The following is a 22,129-nucleotide window of genomic DNA, read 5'->3' on the forward strand; positions in this document are numbered from 1 at the left end:
AACAGAATGAGGACATAGGATAGCACAGTCTTATTCATTATGAAACGTTTTGAGAACAAAGAATGCAAAACACTTATAGCCCCACAGCTTATTTTGACTTCTTCTTGTCTACTTAATATTAAATGAGAAGCAAATTCAACAAGGGAATTAAACGTGTTTATCAAGTTTTAATAATAATCAGACTAGTTAACCATAGCCACACTACCTCTACCATATCACCTTCAGCCAAGGACTTTCACAACCAAACCCATCTCATAAGTAAAGAATGATACTGTAACACTGTTCGTACTCAAGCTTAATCTCAATATGTTTTCATTTAAAACTGCATTAAATATAAGATGAAATGCCTGAGCCTAGAGCTAGAACATTGCAGATCATTGGACCAGACAAACCAAATGTGTTGGGAAAAGATAACCCTTTTTTTTAGCTAAACACTTGTTACAAAGAAGACCAAAGGGTTACAGAAAATGTTTTATTTCACTGAGAAAAAAATAAAGTAAAAACAGGATCATAAGTATATGAATTTTGCAAGATTTGACATGAGCTCACCTGCTAGCTTTCTCAAAACTTGCTCTCAACTATTATAAAATTAAAAGCGGCTGCAGCGAACCCCAACCAAAACAATTTTTACACATACATATCAAAGTGGAGCACCACTTATCAATTTTTCTAATAAATAGCAGTAACAGTAGTGATATTAGTTTTGCCTATAAGCAATATAATTAGCCAAAGCAATCAAAGGAGCTGCCTTTTGGGGATCAAAACCACAGAGATGTTCTTGGGCTTCTCTGTTCAATTTCTCAGCAAACTCTCTTGATTTCTCAATCCCCATTAGCCTTGGATAAGTAGCCTTATCAGCCACCAAGTCTTTCCCTGCTGTCTTACCCAATTCTTGAGAAGATTTGGTCACATCAAGAATGTCATCCACAACCTGAAACAGCAGCCCAATACACCTAGCGAAGCTCCTCAGTTCCTCAACTTGCTCATCAGTGCCACCACCAAGAATGGCTCCCAAAACCACCGAAGCCTCCAGAAGCGCCGCCGTCTTGTGGAGGTGGATGAACTCAAGTTGCTCAAGCCCAACATTAGCCAAACCTTCTGAATCAATATCAACCACTTGCCCAGCCACGAGTCCTTCTGACCCAATTGACTTGGCCAGCTCACCTATGGCCCGGATAATCCTGGCCGCTGGGACACCAACGGTGGAAACCGCCACGTGCTCGAAAGCATAGGCCAAGAGTGCGTCCCCGGCCAAAACGGCGACGTCTTCGCCGAAGACCTTGTGGTTAGTGGGCTTTCCACGGCGGAGGTCGTCGTTGTCCATACAAGGGAGGTCGTCGTGGATCAGAGACATAGTATGGATCATCTCGACGGCGCAGGCGGCGGGCATGGCCACGGACTCGTCGCCACCGACGAGCTCACAGGCTGAGAGACATAGCACGGGCCGAACTCGCTTCCCTCCGGCCAGGAGAGAGTAACGCATGGCTTCGTGGATCATCTGGGGCTCACGGAGCAAAACGGCAGCGTCTAAAGCTTGGTTGACTGAGTTGGCCTTCTGGACCATGTATGACTTGAAATTGAAGGTGGATTTTTGCTCTTCGTCTTCTGTAACGGCTTCTTGCTCGGTCAGGACTGCGGAAATGGATGAAAAAGATGAAGTGGGTCGTCTTTGTTTTGGGGTTTGGAATGAAAAAGGTACTTTTTTCAAAGGATGGTAGTGGAGGAGATTGAAAGTTGAGGATCTGGATCTACCTGCTTGGTTGAACATGGAACAGGTTTGAACCCATGTAAGATTCACAGAGCTCATCGTTCCTCTCCCTTTTGAATCACTTTATCTTACCAAAAATTGAAGCTTTTGATTTCGCTATGTATGGCAAGGAAGAAGAAGAAGTCACAGTGCCAATGGCTACTATGGTAGAAAGACCGGAGAAAAAAGAAGCTGCTTGGGAAATTTTAAAGGTTGACTTAAGAAGAGTCTACAGCATTCTCATTCTGTGAATCTGGACATCTGAGAAAATCAATAATGGAAAAAGAGGAGTAGTTGTGTTGATATTAGGAAAAAAAATGGGGTCTTTAAAAAGTGGTGAGAGCAATATAGAGAGACCAACCAAACAAGAAGAAAAACATAGGACAAGGATAGGATATCGGATCAGATGGCATTATATATAACTAGAATCTCTTCTTTCCATCTTTTTTTCTTTAAAAGAAATAAAAAATGCATTTATCACAAAATTATTTGTGATCACCCCTATGTGGCATATATGGCAAGTAGCTTATCCTTCACCCACTAATTAATACAATTTAGTATAAGACTACACACATTATATTACAGCAAATACTAAATTTTAAACAATAACAATATATTATATTAGGAAGTATTGGACACTATTTGGTACCTACTAGCAATATTCATAAATAAGAGTATTGTAATTTGAGATATCAATATTAAGTATTAAATTAAAATATATAAGACTTAATATTATATTACACTAATAATAGTATGAGGGTACTACCGGCATATCTTAGCAATACTCTATAAATAAATAAATAAGAATATTGTTGGTATTGTTTGGTAACACTTAAAAAAATAATTTTTTATTTAATTAATTAAAAATTTGACAATTAAATATAAAATATGTTTAGTAACTCTGTTTTTTTTAATTAAATTAAAATTTATTAAATTTTGAAAATAGAATTTTTTTATCTTCAAAAATTTTTTAAACTGTTTTTTTTCTTCTCTTATTTAAATCAATACTTCATATTGTTAAATAAAAAATAAAAATAAAAATTATCAAACGCGTTTATTATTTTTTATTTTTAAAAATAAAAAAAATAATTACTAAACATATTTTTATTTTTTAAAAATAAAAAAAAATTATATTTCTATTTTTATGTTTAAAAAATTCAAAAACAAAAATTTTACCTTCACTAACAAGTGTGCCCAATATTATCTTACATTTAATAATGCAATTTAATATTGGATCTAATTTATTTTGGTATTCAACACCAGCCATACTCAATAAATAGAGAGTTCTCAACGGCTCTTGTTGATTTCATATTATGACTTCACTGTGAAACTTATCACACTTGATAAAATTAAAGCACAAAAAATAAAAATTTCATTTTCTTTTTATACAATACTTATTTTTTTTAAATGCCAAAATAATATTTTTAGGTTGATTAGTATTATCAAAATCATGAATTTGTTTTTGGAAATAACATATCACACGGAATTATTTGGTGCCAACACTTGCTAACACTATCTTATCTTATTATTATTTTATTAAATACCAATTATATATCAATTATATATTTATATAGTAAGTAATAAAATTTAAGGGTAATGGGGAGTAAAGTATGCAGCATATTATGTTATTTTATATCTGGAAAAATATTTTAATTATATTTTATGGAAAGTTATACGGTCATCAAATATGTCTATATATGATTTTTGTTACACTCTCCTTTTTAAAAAATATATATTACATTCTTAATTTCCTTAAATGTTTAGAGAGCAATTAGTTTAATTGAATTTTGAAAATAAAATATAAAAATGCTCGAGTAAAATCGTCCTGAGAGAAGGTGTATATTGTAGTTAGCTAGTTTGATATTTATCAAAAATTTATGAGAGGAAATTAAACTAAATATAGGTTTTTTTTTTTAACTTTGAAAAATATGGTGTATTTTTTCTTAAGTGTCATATGGTATATTTTTTTTGTCTATATTTTTATGGGAGTTTTTTTCGTATATATTTATAATATTTTATTTGTATATTATATTTTATTTTCTTATAAAATTTTAGTAGCCAGTTTTAATATGTTTTCATGTTAATTTTATAATTTTAATATCTTTGTATTATTCTTTATCATTCATATTATATAAAAAGTTTGTTTACATTATTTTAAAAAAAAAATTAAGACATTCATCACCATGTTTTTTATTTTCATTTTTTCTTCTTTTTTCCATTTCTTATCTTCTTTAATCAACATTTTCTTAACCAGCTAACACTATCAAAACAATTTTGATTTTTTTGTGATAGTAATCGTATGTCACTATCATTTTTTTAGTGATGTGTAGTAAATCGTTACAACTATAAAAATTAGTTTTATTTTGTAAGTGGTGCTATAGTAACTGGTTACAACTATGAAAATAATTTTAATTTTTTTTAGTAATGTACCATTATCAAAATATCAACTGAATTGTAACTAGTTACTTGGCGAATTTGGAAGAAAAAAAAACTGATATGAAAAAAATAAAATAAATTGATCGTGAAGGAAACTGGTTACAGTTAGGTCTAAAAAAAACATAGATATGAAAAAAAGGACCAGTGGTGATGATAACCAGTTACTTAGCTAGACCTAGAAACAAATAGAATCCAAACAAAAAATATAAACCGATCATAATCGTAATTGTTGTATTATTTCATATAATATAATGCTAGATTAAATAATGTGACAAAATATGATTTGTCACACCTTGTAACATATTATTGAGAGTCACAAAATTAGACACATGTGTGTGCCCAAATGTGAAATATTTTGGAGTTACAAAATCATTTACAAATTTGTAACTCCCAAATATTACCCAATAATGTATATATTATATGTTACACATTTGGGATTGGATTTCACAAAGTCATGATGAAATATGGTTGTTGGAGACATGTTTTTAACTCACAATGAGTGTTTGGAGGTTACAAAATCATGTGGGAAATGATTTGGGACGTTTTGAAAAAATGACTTTTTTGTGCACAAAATGGCATGTGGCCGTGGCAACTGACAATCCTGGCCGCAACCAATGAGGCTGACAGCCAACTTGGTTTTTCAGTTTTTTCCAAATTGAACGGTTCTAACATCCCAAATAACTTCCCAAATCTCCATTTTAATTCCATAAACATCCAATTAAACATTGGTAACAGCCATGGGGGTTGGTGGAATTTGAAAATCAAAGGATATCTCAAACTCTATAAATAGGAGTCTAATGCTCACTTGTATGACACATTATTTTCTATCCACAAAGCACTTGGTTGGAAAATACACCATAGAGGCTTGATAATTCGAGAGAGTTATTTCTTAGAGAGATCCCTTAGTGCTTAGAGAATATGGGAAATAAGCTTTTGGGCAAAGGTTTTGAACCTTGTTCAAGTTGGTGATCCCCACTTCTCTACACTTTGGTTGTGTGAGAGTTTGTTCTTTTTATTGGTTTTATTTTCATTATTTTGATCTAGTTGATCTTATTTACTTGTATTAATATTGTTTTGAGTTTGTAATCTTCTTCTTCTACATCTTTCTATTTACTTGTATTTTGAGCAATTGAGTTGTAATATTTCTTTAATCAATATTATCTTGTCTATTGTATTTTTGCATAGAGTTGTATTTTGGTTTTTCCATATTTCCATAGAGTATAAAAACATATTCTCTAACAGTAACTGGTTACAACTAGGTTTGAAAAAAAAATCAGATTTAAAAAAAAAAAAAAAGCAATCGTCATGGTACATAGTTACTTAGTCAGGTGTGAAAACAAATACAGATCTGAAAAAAAAAAAAAACAGATCGTGATAGTAACTAGTTACAGTTAGGTCTAGAAGAAAAAAAATCAAATATGAAGTGCGAAATTAGATTTGAAATTGCAAAATCAAATGTGAAAAAGAAGAAGAACAACAAAAAAGAATAATAATAAAACCATATCTGAAATGGTAAAATCAAATGTGAAAAAGAAGAAGAACAACAAAAAGAATAAGAATAAAACCAGATTTTAAGAAAGACGAGGAAGAAGAACCAAAGGGGCAGAGGTGCGTCGCCGGCGGGGGTGGAGATGGCATTGCCGGCGGAGGGTTTAGATGAGGGAACAAAATGGGGGAGAGAGGAAGAAATGAGAAAATAGAGAGATATTGTAAGGGAGAGAGGAGAGATTGAAAGAGAGCTTTGTGTATTTATGATTATAGTAATATATTTTATGGAATTGCCATATTTTAAACTTTTTTTTTAAAAAAAAACTTACCATATGTAACGCCCCAACTCCAGGGATCGTTACGGTGTGCCTTGTAAACAGTGCTAAACTCGCTAATCGAGTCATTTGGCCAAAATCGTGTAACTAAGTAGGATTAGCGGTTTAGGGATAAAATTTTTGGTTAAGATGTAACGTTTCATTAGAACGTTTAATATATATGTTGGGATCCCGAAATTATAATTTCAGAGTCTATTACAAGAAAATATTTACAACAGGCTGTTCTATGCGGCAAAACAAGGTTTAACCCTAGTTCCTTCTCAACCTCGGTCGTGGTCGACGAGCAGCTGCATATGTACACCTCATCACCTAAGCTCTCCAACTCAAGGATGGTCCAGCTTTCTTTTGCCTTTACCTGCACCACATAGCACCCGTGAGCCGAAGCCCAGCAAGAAAACACAATATAGCATGATATAATATCAACAGTAATTGTATTGCTTATTCAGGACCAACAGTCCAAACAAATAGGTGACTATCACAAAAGTCACAAATATGGGGACAGCACCCTTTAGCCATGTAATGATAGGATCACCAGGGCTTAACAGATATCAAAAGTCACTAATATGGGAACAACACCCTTTAGCCATGTGACGATAGGATCACCAGGGCTTAACAAATAAGTGAGCATATCACTAGATTTAGCAGGATAGGTGCATGGTGATTAGTCACCAACATAACCTTCCCCCCTGACTCTAGAGTCATAACTATGGAACAGCGTTCCCTAGCCATGTGACAAAAGTCACCGGGGCCATATGCCCTGGCTCTGAATAACTAGTCTCAGACTAGCCAAGCGCTTATAATTTTCATCGACCTTCTGGTCGGTCCAGCGTTAATACCCCATATGAGTCATTCTTGCTGATATCGATTAGATCTAATCTTCATTTGGCTCAGCGTTCATGACGCTATGCCATTTCTGACTCTTCGGTCAGTAAAACACGACCAGTGTTCAACTCATTGTGAACTTGACTAATAAATCACAGTCTCACAGATGGATCTAACACCATTGCCAATTCTGACTAATAAGTCAGTGCCACACACACAAGTAAGCCATGCCACCAAACATTTATCACATATCCAATATCCATAACAAGGTATTCAGCATGCTTACCTAACAAGTACTAGTACAATTAGGGCTATGCACGAACACAGAGGCTCAAGCTCTGAACGATATCATACTCAGTATATAAAGCATGTCCTAATCACATGTTTCTCGTGCATCATATGCATTATATTTAACAATCCAACATGCATCAATAATAGCCATGCATGTTATCCTTAATAATCAACCAACAGCATCAAGAATAGCCATGCATGTCACATATACACAGGGTGCAGTTTTCTTACCTTAGATTCGAGCTAGAACCAATATAAGAACGACCCTTGAGAACGATCAACATTTAAGCCCTTAGCGGTCACCTAGTCATAACCAAATATGGAACACCATCAATAAAATGATCAACATAAGTTACCAAACCAAAATCTAGCCTCCGGGACAACAATCCAAACTAATCCAAGTAGTAGGAACACTCCCGAGGCCTATAGCTGAGTTCCCGAGGTCAAAACGAGCAAACAGGGTGAAAACAGGGCAAGGGCTGCGGCCCTAGCACCTTGGGCCGCGGCCCCCAGAATTCTCTGAGCCAAGGGCCGCGGCGCCCAGCAAGACCAATTTCCTGACACCTGCTTCTTCAAGCTAGGGCCGTGTTGCCCAAGAACAGGGCCGCGACCCCCAACCCTGGACCATTCCCAAACTCGATTTTAACACTCCAAAGCCTCCAAAATCATACCTAAACATTCCTCAATCATCAAATCAAAGTTCCCAAGCTTCCCAATACTCCAAAACCCTCAAAACCCAAGGTTCAAACCAACCAAAAACTCAACAATTCACAAAGTCCAATTCTAAGCTTAAAAACTTTAGAAACTCAAAACTTCAAACTTAGATTACCTTTGATTGGGTTGTTTTCCGTCAAATCCTTCGGTTAAGAGGCTTCTAATCTTCCCTAGGATCGCTATGCCTCGACCCTCGCTTGATTCCGACTCCTAGAACTCGAGATTCCTTCAAGAAAGCTTCGAACGGTAAGATAAGCTATCGGGAAGGGAGAGAGAGATTTTATAACGTATGTTCTTATCTGACAAGCTACTTCAAGCTTAAGTAACCTCAAATAAAACCTAGGGCTCGGGGTCCCGAATACACCCCCGGGGACATTATAGTCAAAACTTCCGGAATTCCATCCTGATCTCAAATACTCCAAATTTATCATCAAATAAACATTTCTATTACCCCAAAATTGACCCCGTTATGACAAAACCGCTAACTCGTAATCTATGATTGTCTCATGCCGAATAGCTTGAATACATCTTCATAATAATAAAATCTCATTCACAAATTACAATATGCACCCAATTTACAAATATGCCCTCAACAGGCCAAATTACCAAAATGCCCTTATCATTATAAATACCCCCATATGCATGCATTTATCATCATATAATAATATAATTCACATTAACACGCATATGATCATTTAATATCATAATAAATCAATTATGGCCCTCCCGGCCTCCTAATCAAGGTCCTAACCCTTATTAGGAAATTCGGGGCATTACACCATATTTTGTATATATTTTTCTCATAAATATAGAAACTGTGTTTATTTTTCTCATATTTATGTACACTTCTCCATTTCTAAATAAGAAATAGTATGACACTTATTCTACCATGTAATTGTTGTTCTAGAAGATGTCATTAATTGTGCACTCTCCATAATGAAATTATACCTATGATGAGGAATTGTAGGATGGGATATATTGAATAGGTTACATCATCATTTTAAGAATGATTTTTAGCATTACTACAGTTTATGAAAGCAATTTCTATTTAGGAGATTTGAAGAAAGAATCACTCAGAAGAGATTTCCATTCAACTTAGCGATCTTTCTGAAAAGTAAAGATCTTATTTATATAGCTGAGGGATTACAAGAAAGCCTATAAATGTTACAACAAAGTTAACAACCACAGCTAACTCTAAACAATAAACTAAGTATAGTTAGGACAACTAATTAGAAAACTAATTATGGTTATCATCACCCTCAAACGAAAAGGGGTAATGTAACGCCCTACTTCCTTAGAGCCGTTACTAAGTGAGTTTAAAACGTGCATTTAACTCGCTAATCGAGGTTTTAAGACAAAAGTGTAATTAAACCATAAACAGAGCCATAAACTTGAAAATAATTCCATTTACTGAAAATCATAAAGCGTTTAACATTTGGGATCCCAAAATACTGTTTAAAAATATTTACAACTCAAAAGTATAACTAAAGTCGGCTAAACGACAAAATCTGGGATTAGTACAAACATCTCCCAAAATACCCCTGGTCGTGGCAGCCAGGCAGGCCAAACATGTACGCGCCGCTTCACGCTCTCCGTACTCATGGTTGGTCGACTTTCCCCTTGCCCTTACCTGCACCACAGAGCACCCGTGAGCTGAAGCCCAGCACGAAAACTGTAACGACCCAAAATTACTAATAAGGCTTAAGGGTCTTTATTAGTGTGTCAGGAGAGCATAATTGGAGGTTAAGAGAATTAACGGTAATAAAGCATGAATATGGGTATTGGATAAGTACTGCGGGCCCTGTTTGGCTAGTAAGGGCATAATTGTAATTTTGGCCCGTTTGGGCATAAACGTGATTGTGTGTGATAAAATTGTTGAGACCACATTATTATGTGGATAGGTGGATATATATATATATGCATTTATGTGTGTTTGTAGCTTTCGACACGAGGCGATCCTAGGGCTTGATAGCGGGAAAAGTCACAACGGGGTTTAACAGTTGTCTTTGGATAAGTCAGGGGTATTTTAGGTATTGGGTAGTTATTTAGACTATTGGGTTATGAAAATAAATATATGGAGATATATTTGAGGTTAGGAAGTCTAGGCGGGAATATTGGAGAATTTTACTGTTTTGCCCTCGAGGACGGTTCCGGCACCCCAAGCCTCGGTTTTGACTTAAATGATAAGGTTAGACTTAAGAAAATAGTAGAACACAAATAAACCGACCTTTTTCCTTCTTCTCAACTCTTTTCTCCCTTTCTCTCTCTCAAGGAAACTAGGCAAAACCACAAGGAAAGAAAAAAAAAAAAAAAGTCAAGTGGATTGAGCTGGAAATTGCTGAGAATTTAGTGGGGATTTGGAAGCTCAGTTCAAGGATTATCCAAGAAATCTTTAATCAAAGCCAAGGTGAGAATTAAAATGTGTTTTGAAGCTAGAAACTTTGAGTTTTTGACTGAGTAGTAAGATGATTGTGTGGTTGATGTTTAAGGTTAAGTTGGAGCTGATAAACTTGAGAATTTACTGGGATTCTGCTTAGAGAATGGGTTCAGCTGAAGAGGTAAACTTTAATTCATGATTAGAAGCTTAAATTTGAGTTTGGTTTAGTTGGATTTAGTGTTTGAAGTTCTTGAGTTTCAGAGATTGAAACATGGATTTTAATAAGTTTTAGGTTGGGTTTTATGTTGAATTATTCTGTTAAAGTTATCTTAAAAGTGTTGGGAATGATTGATATTGAAATAGGGAGCTTTGGGATGATTTTGGGTAAGGTTTAGAGGTTTGAAATGGTGGAAATTCTGGGCTCGAAGGGAAGGGTCGCGACTCTGTTCTAGAGCGCTGCGACCTTAGGATGAAGATGAGCCAGGAGGTCTCGGCCAGGGGTGAGCGCCGCGGCGCCCAAAGCAAGGGCCGCAGCGCGTGTCTTCTTCCAGGAAGGGCTTAGGTTCTGTTTTGGAGCAGGGCCGCAGCTAGGCTTCAAGGGTCGCAGCCCTTAGATGTATACTTGAACATTTGTGGTTTTAAAGCACGGGAATCTTACCTAAAGTGCTCGGGATCGATTTCACCACCGTGTTTGGTGGAACTCGATTTCCGGAACTAGTTTTGTACTCGAAAACCTATATTTGAATATTAATGGAATCCATTATCTTGGTTGTGACTAGGTGATAAGCTAGGGCTCGGGAAACAGATTGTGCTTGGGGGTCGTCCTTTCTAATTAAAGCACTTGGAATTAAGCTAAGAAAACTGCACCTATGTAGGTGGATAGGATGGGACTAAGTGTTCCCTATGTTTGTATGTGTTGTTATGTGATTGTGTTAAACCATGTGAATGTGTTGGGACTAAGAGTTCCCTATAACTGTATGAATGTCATGAGGTGATATTACGCCATTGGGACATGTGATAAACGACCTAAGGGTACCGAAATCAATACTTGCGCACATGGCGCGGCTCAAACACTGGTATTCGAGGACAGCTTATTAATCACTAAGCTCGGTTAAGCTAACTGGAGTTAGTGGGTATGTCACTGGGCTTGGCCTAAGCGAGCCAAAGATAGTGAATTAAATAGAGGGTGCGGCCTGCGGGCATTAACCCTAGTTATTGCTTGATATATGTCTATTGTGGATTATTGTCTATGACTTGATGAGTGTTTGGAGCTGAATTATTGGTTACTAACCAGTGTGCTGCCTCGAATGTATTTTATGGCCTGATGGAACTGATTAATGCTTTGTGATTATTGGATTATGCTCTGCGAACTGTTTAGCTGCTAATACTGTTATATTATGATATTATGTTTTCTTGCTGGGCTTCGACTCACGGGTGCTACATGGTGCAGGTAAGGCAAGTTGACCATGGGTTGGAGAGCTCTGGGGACGAGGTGTACATTGTCAGCTACTCGGCCACCACAGTCGAGGATTTGTACAGGGAAGGGGATCCAAAAACGTATATTTTGCCATTAGAGTGGCTTGGTTATTTATTTGTAATTAAGAACTTTGTATTTACGTTATTAGACCCTGATTTGGGATCCCATGTATCAAACATCGGTTTTAATAAAATTTAATCGCTTATAATCAAAATTCTCTTTAACCTAATCTGTTTGTGTCATTAGATACACATTTTGAATTAAATGAATTGATTAGCAAGTCTTGCACTATTTCAAACACACAGTGTAACGGTCTTGATTATCCAGGGCGTTACAACTTGGTATCAGAGCGTCCTAGGTTTAAAGGTTCCTGGAGATAGGCTGGACATGTACACTTGCCGCTAAAGACAAGCTTGACTCAGGGTTCTATGATTGAATATTTGAGACTATATGCTTAAGCTTTTGATTAAAATATGAATGTATTATGTTGTATGACCATAGGGAGCATGAGAACTGATATGGCCTGGCCCTTGACTATTGCATGATGTGATGGAGGCGTGTTGATCATCATTGCTGTTGCATGTGAATGAATATTTGAACGATGGTTTGAATATTGATTGCTTGTGGGTGATTACCCAAGCTGAATTTATATGTTATGCTTATCTATTGATTTATAGGAAACATGAGAAAGTGTGAATGAACATGGTAGCGATAAATTGGATAGCTAAATGCGTAGAATTGTGAATTAATGTCTATTATGTTCTATGTGTGTATGAACATTGTGATTACTTGGAACTAGATGTGGTTTGGTTCGAAGTACGAACCTGAGGGTTGAGAAGTTTAGTCAGTAGTGGCGGGTGAACTTAGATTTTTTGCATCCAGGAGGGTTAAGTAGACCTGGCATCATAATATAGGAGGGTTGTAGATGATAACTGGGGTCGGAAACCTCCATCTACCCTGAAAGTCGCAAAGATGTCCGTTAGCGTATGAGTAATGGTGTTGGTTCAGTATAAGGATACAGACGAATAAAGGATATTAAATGGAAGGCCTAAAAGGCGTTATCCTCTGGTTTAAAGAGGAAAGTTTGGGTTTGCTTAAGAATTGTTTAGTGGATGGGCAAAGCTGATTTCATTCTTGGTGATATAAAGGTGAGAGGTCATAACTAAGGGATTGTGCTAAGTACTTGTGACAGGAGGATGCTGGGAAAAAAATGATATTTAGACTGAGATATTGGCATGATGGATGGGAAAGAACTTAAATGGGAATTCGATAAAAGGAGTTATAAGGACACAACATGAGTTGCGGAGATTAATAAATCTATGAGCTTGATTTGAAATGATAAGACAGTGACAACATGTGTTAATGAGTGTTAAGAGTTGGATACTTCATTTTGGAAATTTATACAAGCGGTGGTCGTTGGGAATAATGACCCATGTAAAGGTTAAATTCTGGAATGGTTTAGGGTGACAGGGCCACTCCAATGTATCAGATCTTCGGTTGTGTTTGAGCAGCAGAGAGGGCCATGTTATTTGAGATCTGTGGAATGAGGTGTTGAGCATGAATGCTACAGGGCAAGGGATGTAAAAGATAGTAATTTTATTGGTAGAATTCGGTAAGGACAGATCCTCGACTATCAAGGTAGAAGGACCCCAGACAGTGCCGTTCATTCACATATATGCACACATAGCATTATAAAGCGAATACTTAAACATGAATAAATTCAATCAAAGGGCTACGCCCTACAACACAATCATATAGGGTTGTGCCCTGCACACAAGCTCTACAGGTACAACAGTTTTCTTACCTGTGTCCTGAGCTTTCCAAGCACCGATGTCCCGAGCACAGTCCCTTAGTCTGAGCCTCGTTGAAACCCTAGTCACAACACATCAACAATATCCATCCATCAAGTTATAATCCCTTAAATAACTTTGGGTCATAGTTCTAGTCTCCGGGACCTTGAATTCTATCAATCCGGGTGATAAAATCCATCCCGAGCCTTAACCTTTGAATTCCCAAGCTTAAAACCTCTTAAAAGCCCAAAATTGCACTAAGAGCCGCGGCCCCATGAGGCCATGCCGCGGCCCGCCCCCAAACCTGAGAGCAACCCCAAAATAGGGCAGGCGCGCCACGACCCAAGCTAGGGCATGTCGCAACCCGCCCCTCTTCCTGGCCTCCAACCTGCTTCAGAGGGCCGCGGCTCAACAAGAACAATGTTGCGGCCCGACCCTTCGAACCCAGAAAAATCCTTCATTTTTTCCATGAAAACCAATCCAATTAACCCCAAAATCAACCCAACAATCCCCCTGAATCATCACAACATTTCTAGAGAAATCCTAGCAGCAAAACCCAATAAAAACTAACCCCAAAACTCACCAAAACAATCAAGAGCAATTCACCACTTTACTCACATGCAAACTCTGAAAATACCAACAGCTATTCAGTACAATTTACTAAGATTAAAGCTTACCTTGAGCTGAGTTAAATCCTTGGATTAGTTCCCGAAGCTCCAAGCCTCTAGCTCCCAAAATCCCATCTCAACTTCTTAGTCTTTGATTAGATTTCACCAAGAGTTCTCCAAGCTTCCAAAGGAGAGAAAATCTTCAAGAGAGAGACAGGGTCGGTTTAGAGAATTCTGAGGGTTTCCTATATTTTGTTTTATTTAACTTAAGTCTATAAGGTTACCTCAAAGACTTGGGGTGCCAAAAACGTCCCCGGGGGCAAAATAGTAAATTTCCCCAATATTCCCTCCTAAACCTTCTAACCTCACATATATCTCCAAATATTTATTTCCATAACCCGATAACCCCATAAAACATCCAATACCCGAAATACCCTTCGACTCATCCCGTTGTGACTTTCTGGCTAACAGCTCCCTAGGACTATCTCGGATCGTGCAACACAGATATATCACATTTATCACATTTATGCCCTCAGTAGGCTAAAATTACAAACATGCCCCTAATATCCAAACGAGGCCCACATGCATATTTAATTCAACGAAACATGCATCTCTAATCACATATTCACACAAATTAATATATTATAACAATAAATCACCTATTGCCCTCCAGGCACACTAATCAAGGCCCTAAGCCTTATTAGCACATTTGGGTCGTTACAGGTAGAAACTACTTTAACTTTCGACTTAAGATACACAAAGTGATCCACATGAAGAGACTTAGTAAGTACATCAACAACTTGATCCACAAAAGGAACATAGCAAATTGAGAGTTGTCTTGCAAAAATCTGGTCCCTCACGAAATGTAGATAAATTTCAATACGTTTGCACCGAGCATGAAACACAAGATTAGCAGCCAAAATATCTGCACTTTGATTATCTACCCACGAAACTGGGCATTCATTTAATGAAACCTGCAACTCAATAAGCAATGAAACTAGCCACTTTATCTCAGCAGCAGCATTATCCAAGGCTCTAAATTCACTCTCTGTGCTTGAACGAGCGACAACTTTTGCTTCTTAGCAGACCAAGAGATGATATTGCCTCCTGAAACATAGCATAACCACCTGTGAATCTTCTATCATCGGGATAGCTGGCCCAATTTGTATCAGAATATTCTTGTAAACTCATATTGGAAGTTGGTTGAATGAGTATCTGTTGGGTTTTATGCCCTTAATAAAACCATATTTCTTATGTAACACGTTATTATTATCAATAAAAGAAGTAGAAATCGTTTTGTTTATTCAATTGCATTGTTCGCTTATTTTATTACATGTTTATTCAATTAATACAAACATTCATAAAATCCTGAGCATATGGATAGTTACAATTATAGTGACTAGGTCACAGTAGATTATAGTTGTAATTATATGCTCAAAAGAACGAGTCCTAGATTAGATCAGTGCATTGGATTTTCACTGATTAGGAAATCTACGATATGATCTACTTACACATTAGGAGTGTGATGTCTTGTCCAAGACATTGACCAAGTAGATATGATCGGATGTATTTGGTTACATCGTACTAGGACCGATATTGATTATTGATTGATAAATAAGTATCGTTGTTATCGAATCTAATCAATATCACAGCTTTGACCATAGGTTAAGTCGATCTTAATTCTGAGTGATAATATTCTGCTAATTATATTATTTAAATCTTTTGACTTGTTCATTACCAGCTTACCCTACGGTCTAGCCCATACTTACATCTTGGAGATTTAGTAATGTAATTGAGTAGGAGTATTATTCATAGATATGAAATCTATAACTTCTGTATGAGAAGTGAAAATATGATTTCCTTAATTTCTTTGTTCAAAAGGTTAAATGATTGAGATCTCATTTCTATGATTAAGTTCACGGAAATATCATTTATAAGGAACTTAGTGGGAGTTAAGGATAAAATACTGATGAGGGGTAAAACGGTAATTTTCACCCAGCTTGTTAGTAAGTCATCGATAGAGGATTGACTAACTGTAATGGTTATAGCAATGGATAACGTATTTATGGTTTGGAAAATACGTTCTATGAATTCAAGAGTTCAATTCCAAGTCTATAGTGGAGTCACGAGGAATTAATAAGGTAGTGAAATTATTCGTAAATAAATTCACGGTAACTTATTGGTGCTTGATTTCATGGATCCATGGTCCCCGCATCACCTTTGAGTAAATCATCTAGAATGTCTCAATTAATTGATTTAATTATCAATTAGGATTTTTTAAAAGTTGACTAGGTCAATTTTGGAAAATTTATAGAGATATGAGATTTAGATAATAAAAGAGAATCTTTGGGTAAATTTATTAATATTCATAAATTGGTGTCAATATAAATAAATAAAAATTAAATTAAGTTTCAAATTATAATTAGTTAATTTGAATAAGGATTTAGTTAATTAATTAAAATAAATAAATAAATAAAATGTTTTGAATTTAGGCCCAATTGGGATTTAAATTCAAAATAAAAGTATTGGGCCCAAGTCCATTTGTGGGAGCCCAAGGCTTTTATCTTTTTGTTTATTATTTTAATTAATTCAAAATTTAAATTTAAATAAAGCACATTAAGTTGTCTATATAAGGAATATGATATCTAGGGTTTTCAAAAAAAAAAAGTTAGTCTCAGTTGATTCATTGGGTAAGTGAAAACCTAGACACTCTAATCCTTTCTTAGCCACTAACTCTACTTCTTTTCTAGATCTCTATCTCATATGTTGAGAACCAGCCCACACTAGTTCTAGGTTGATCAAAGGCTTGGTGAGGAAGACTGTGTTGCTGATCTAGTTCAATCTCTTGATAATACTCTGCTACAAAAAGGAATCAAGAGTTAGAGAGATTGAAGGAAGGAGTTGTTCCAGTTCCGTTGCGTATTCGTAAGTTTCTACATCATTGTGTTTATGTTAATTTACAAATCTAATATTCATATGTATGTCATGTTATTCTATGTTTCTATTATGTGTTTGGATAATAATAGGAATCATGCATCTAGATTTAAATTCCAAGATCCTACAGTAACCCCTCTGAAATAATTCCTTTCAAGTATCGCATCAATCGTTTGCATGTTCCCAATGAACCACTGTTGGAGCATGAATAAACTGACTTAGTTTATTGATGATGAATGCAACATCTGGCCGCGTAATGGTGAGGTATTGAAGAGCACCCATAGTGCTTCTATACAAGGTAATATCATCAAAATGAGCTCCATTAGTAAGTGACAACTTGTGTGTGGAACTAGTAGGACTAGAACAAGCTTTAGCACCCTCAAAATGTAGCTTGACAAGTAAATATGTGATGTACTTTCTTTGAGACAAATACATACCTACTGAATTTTGATAATCTCCACTCCAAGAAAGTAATGAAGAGAGCCCAAGTCCTTTAAAGAAAAGGAAGCATTTAAGTCAGCAAGCTTGGTAATAAGATCTTTATTTGGACCTGTAATGAGAATGTCGTCCACATATACTAGGAGAAGAACAAGCTGAGATCCTAAACCAAAGACAAAATGTGAGGTGTCTGATTTGGTGGCATTGAAACCCCACTGAAATAGAGTGTGTTTAAGCTTGTCATTCAAAGTTCTAGGGGCCTATTTTAATCCATACAGAGCCTTGTGTATCTTGTACACATAACTAGGCTTGGATAAATCAATGAAACGTTAGGGATACTACATATAAACAACCTCAGTTAAGTTTCCATTTAGGAAAGCATTGCTTACATCTAGCTGCTTCACTTCTATAACGCCCTCTTAATCAGGGACCGTTACACTGTGTACTTAAAATTGTGTCAGACCTGCTAATAAGGTCATTTGGCTTAAAACGTGTAACTAAGGTTAGTGACAAGGGTTAGGGTTAAAATTTTTGGTCAAAGAACCATTGAATTTTATTCCAAAATTTTTATATAACATGGGATCCCAAAATATTACAACTCAACGATTAAAAAGAGTAAATACATAACAAAAGTTACATCAGCCGGCCTAAGTGGAAAAACAGGTTTGTAACCATAGTTCCTCTAAGATAAACCCCGGTTGTGATGGTCGAGCAGCCGCATATGTACACGCCGCCATCGAAGCTCTCCAACTCATGGCTGGTCAAGCTTTCCCTTTCCCTTACCTGCACCACAAAGCACCCGTGAGCCGAGGCTTAGCAAGAAAACAGAATGTAATGCCCCAAATTTCCTAATAAGGTTTAGGACCTTGATTAGGAGGCCGGGAGGGCCATAAATGATTTATTATGATATTTAATGATTATATGCATGTTTATGTGAATTATATTATTATATGATGGTGAATGCATGCATATGGGCTCATATTTATAATGCAAGGGCATTTTGGTAATTTGGCCACAGTGGGCGTAAATGTATATTTTGGGTGCATGGTTGAGATTAATTAATATAGCCACATTATAGGGTGGATTGGTTCGAGCTTTTCGACATGAGACGATCACGAGATGTAAGTGTTCGGTCTAGTCATAACGGGTTTAAGTTCGGGGCTCGGGGTGAATTTATTGATTAGAGCATTACCGGGAATTAAAGGGTAATGGGATGTGATTTATTGGTAATTAAAAATATGGAGATTAGTGGGAATTGGGAAGCGTTAATTATGATTAACGGGATAGGTGGAAAGTACCAATTTTACCCTTGAAATGGTTTAGAGGCTTTTATTGGCTTAAGGGTATTTTGGTCATTTTGGGTTTTGGATATATATGATTTAAAGGCTGCTGGCTGTGGAAAGTGGTAGATTAAAACAGAGTTAAAACAGAGTCTATCCCTTCTTTCTCCCTTCCTTCCCGTACAAGTTCTCCTTCACCCTCTTCTCTAGGTTTTGAGAGCCTATCTTGAGGAAGCTAGCTAGGGAGTCAAGCTTGGGGAGGTTTAGCTTGAGTTCAGCCATTAAAGTGGATTCAAATCGTGTTTGAGGTAAGCTTCAACCATTAGTTTCTGGTTCATACTCTGTTTTGAGTTTTAGTTTTTAACTTGTGAATCATTTGTGGAAAGTTTGAATTAATGGAGGTTTGGATGATGTTTATTTTGGGTCTTGATGAGGGGAGGTTATGGGTGATGTCTAGGGGTTTGAATAAGTGATTGGAAGAGGTTTTGGGCTAATTAGAGGGGCTGGTTCTAAGGGAAAATGCAGGGGACATTATGATGTGCGTGCTGGGTTTTCTGGGCAAAATTGGGTGTTGCGCCGCGGCATGGCCAGGGAGAGCCGCGGCCCTTGGAGGATGCTGGGTTAGGCGCCTCTGTTTGAGGGGCGGGCCACGGCATGGCCAAGGAAGGCCGCGGCCCTTAGTGACCTTTTAGCCCAAAATGGTGTTTTAAGCTTGGGAATTCAAGCCTTAAGCCTCGGGGTTGTACCTAGTACCCGGTTAAGTGGGGATTGATGTCCCGGAGGCTAGATATTGGTTTGGGAACTTATATTGAACATTTTTATTAATGGTATTCTATATGTTTGGTTATGACTAGGTGACCGCTAAAGGATTAAAAGCTGATCGTTCTCAAAGGTCGTTTCTTTTATTAATTCTCGCTCGAACCCAAGGTAAGAAAACTGCACCTCGTATGTGACATGCATGGCTATGATTGATGCATGTTGGATGTTTAAATGTAAACATTGATAGCATAGTGAATGCTTGGCGATCTTGCCCAATTTCATATGATTATTATTGAGGCATGCTGGATGATTAAGTGTGATGCATGTGATGCACGATAAACATATGATTAGGGCATGCCATGAGTGATGAATATGAGATTGGCCAGAGCTTGAGTCTCTGAGTTTATGCATGATCATGATTATGCTAGCAACTGTTTAGTAAGCATGCTGAATGCCCTATTCTTGGATAACTGGCATATGATACACATTGATAGCATTGCTTACCTGTGCATGGTACTGACTAATTAGTCAGATTTGGCAAAGGGGCTAGTATCAACTGTGAAGTTGTGACTCATTAGTCAGATTCGGCAGTGGTACTGGGCACTGGTCACGTTGCACTGACTCATCAGTCAGAATTGGCAAAGGTGTTGGTATCAGCTGTGAAGCTGTGACTTATGAGTCAGGTTCGGCAGTGGTACTAGGCACTGGTCACGTTGCACTGACTCATCAGTCAGAATTGGCAAAGGTGTTGGTATCAGCTATGAAGCTGTGACTTATGAGTCAGGTTCGGCAGTGATACTGGACACTGGTCACATAACGCTGACTCATTAGTCAGAGCGGTCTTAGCGTGGTTCACGCAAGCCAACGGAGATTAGATCTAATCGACCATCAGCATTGAATGACTCAAAGAGCATTAATGCCCAACCGACCTCGAGGGTCGATGAATGAAATAAGTACTTGGAGGCTAGTGGCTTACCTAGCAGCCACTCTCCTTCTTGAATCATGTGATGTTCACTCATTGGTTTGAAAGCTTTACGCTCAGAATGGCTATAATGATAATCATATGATAATGTTTATGAAAGTATTATGTTTTCTTGTTGGGCTTCGGCTCACGGGTGCTATATGGTGCAGGTAAAGGCAAGAGGAAGCTAGACCATCCTTGATTTGGAGAGCTTAGGTGATGATGTGTACATATGCAGCTGCTCGACCGCCACGACCGAGGTTTAAAGTGGAACTAGGGTTGAACCCTGTTTTGCCGCTTAGAACGGCCTGTTGTAAATACTTTTCTATAATAGACTCTGAAACTTTATTTTTGGGATCCCAATGTATATATTAAACGTTCTAGTGAAACGTTACATCTTAACCAAAAATTTTAATCCCTAAACCGCTAATCATACTTAGTTGCACGATTTTGGCCAAATAACTCGATTAGCGAGTTTAGCACTGTTTACAAGGCACACCGTAACGGTCTCAGGAGTTGGGGCGTTACACAGAACGTACAATAATAGAGAATATAAATTTAAATAACCATTCAATAATAATCAACAACAATAATTCATAGCCAATGTCATTTAGTTCAATCACACGATCATTGGATCGACCTGGGGTTGTTGCCCTATTCAGTTGGCTTTTAAGTCAACCCTCGGGCCTCTGCCTTAGCTACATGACCATAGAGTCACTTGGTGCCTCGCCCTTAGCTCTGTCTCACTAGCCATAGAGCTAGGCCAACCCCCGTGGTTCATCTTCGACCTTAGAGTCGATCAACGTAATAGTACGTTGCTAGTTTAGGCCAATACCTCTCGACCAGCACACAACACACTATTGCCGTCCTTGACTTATAAGTCAAGCCCTGATCCAGGATTACATACCTTACTTATAGGAAACAGATGTGGATAGGCACATCCCGACAATTAAGCACATAATCATGATAATCATACAATCCCATTGAATAACCATTTTCATAATACTAAGCACATTCATATAATGGGGCCACTTGCCCTAACCATAGAATTCACATAACGAATATAAGCACTTAGGCATCTAACATGAAGCATTTAAAACATTAACCTAACATAACCAATCCTGAGGCCCAAGCCCTAATCACATTGATATACAATAGATGGGCCAAGCCCTAATCACATACAACACGTTCTGCATGCAGTTTTCTTACCTTAGGTCCAAGCAAGCGAAAATAAGAACGACCCTCGAGCATGATCCCGGTTCCGAGCCCTTAGCGATAGCCTAAGTCATAACCATAAAATAGGATTCTATTAATATCGAGCGATCAAAGGCTTCCAGACCAAGTCCTAGGCTCTGGTTCCAACAAACCAGGTAGTGGAAACAATCCTGAGCCCCTAAGGTTAAGTTCCCGTGCTCAAAACCCTCTAAGGGTCCAAAAACCCCTCAAGAGCTGCGGCCTGATGCCCCTATGCTACGGCCACCTCCAACCAAAGGCCCAGCCTCCCCAACCAGTAGACACGCGTCGCGGCCCAGCCAAAGTTGCACCGCGGCCCGCCCTCCTTCCCTGGCTCCTATCTGCTCTAACAGAGCCACGACCCAACCCCTTTGAACCCAGAAAAAACTTCCATTTCAACAGCCAAATCTCATCCAATTTAATCCAAAATCATCCCAAC

General features: G+C 37.5%; 1 protein-coding gene across 1 annotated transcript; it reads right to left on the minus strand.

Moving 5' to 3' along the window:
- Positions 1-398: 398 nt before the first annotated feature.
- On the minus strand, positions 399-2,129 carry LOC133812578 (geranylgeranyl pyrophosphate synthase, chloroplastic). The gene has a single exon (XM_062246355.1). It carries the CDS (start codon positions 1,805-1,807, stop codon positions 698-700), a length of 1,110 nt encoding a protein of 369 aa, XP_062102339.1. The 5' UTR covers positions 1,808-2,129; the 3' UTR covers positions 399-697.
- Positions 2,130-22,129: the final 20,000 nt, after the last annotated feature.

The sequence above is a fragment of the Humulus lupulus genome, chromosome 1 (genome assembly GCF_963169125.1).
Source record: "Humulus lupulus chromosome 1, drHumLupu1.1, whole genome shotgun sequence".
Taxonomy (NCBI): Eukaryota; Viridiplantae; Streptophyta; class Magnoliopsida; order Rosales; family Cannabaceae; genus Humulus; species Humulus lupulus.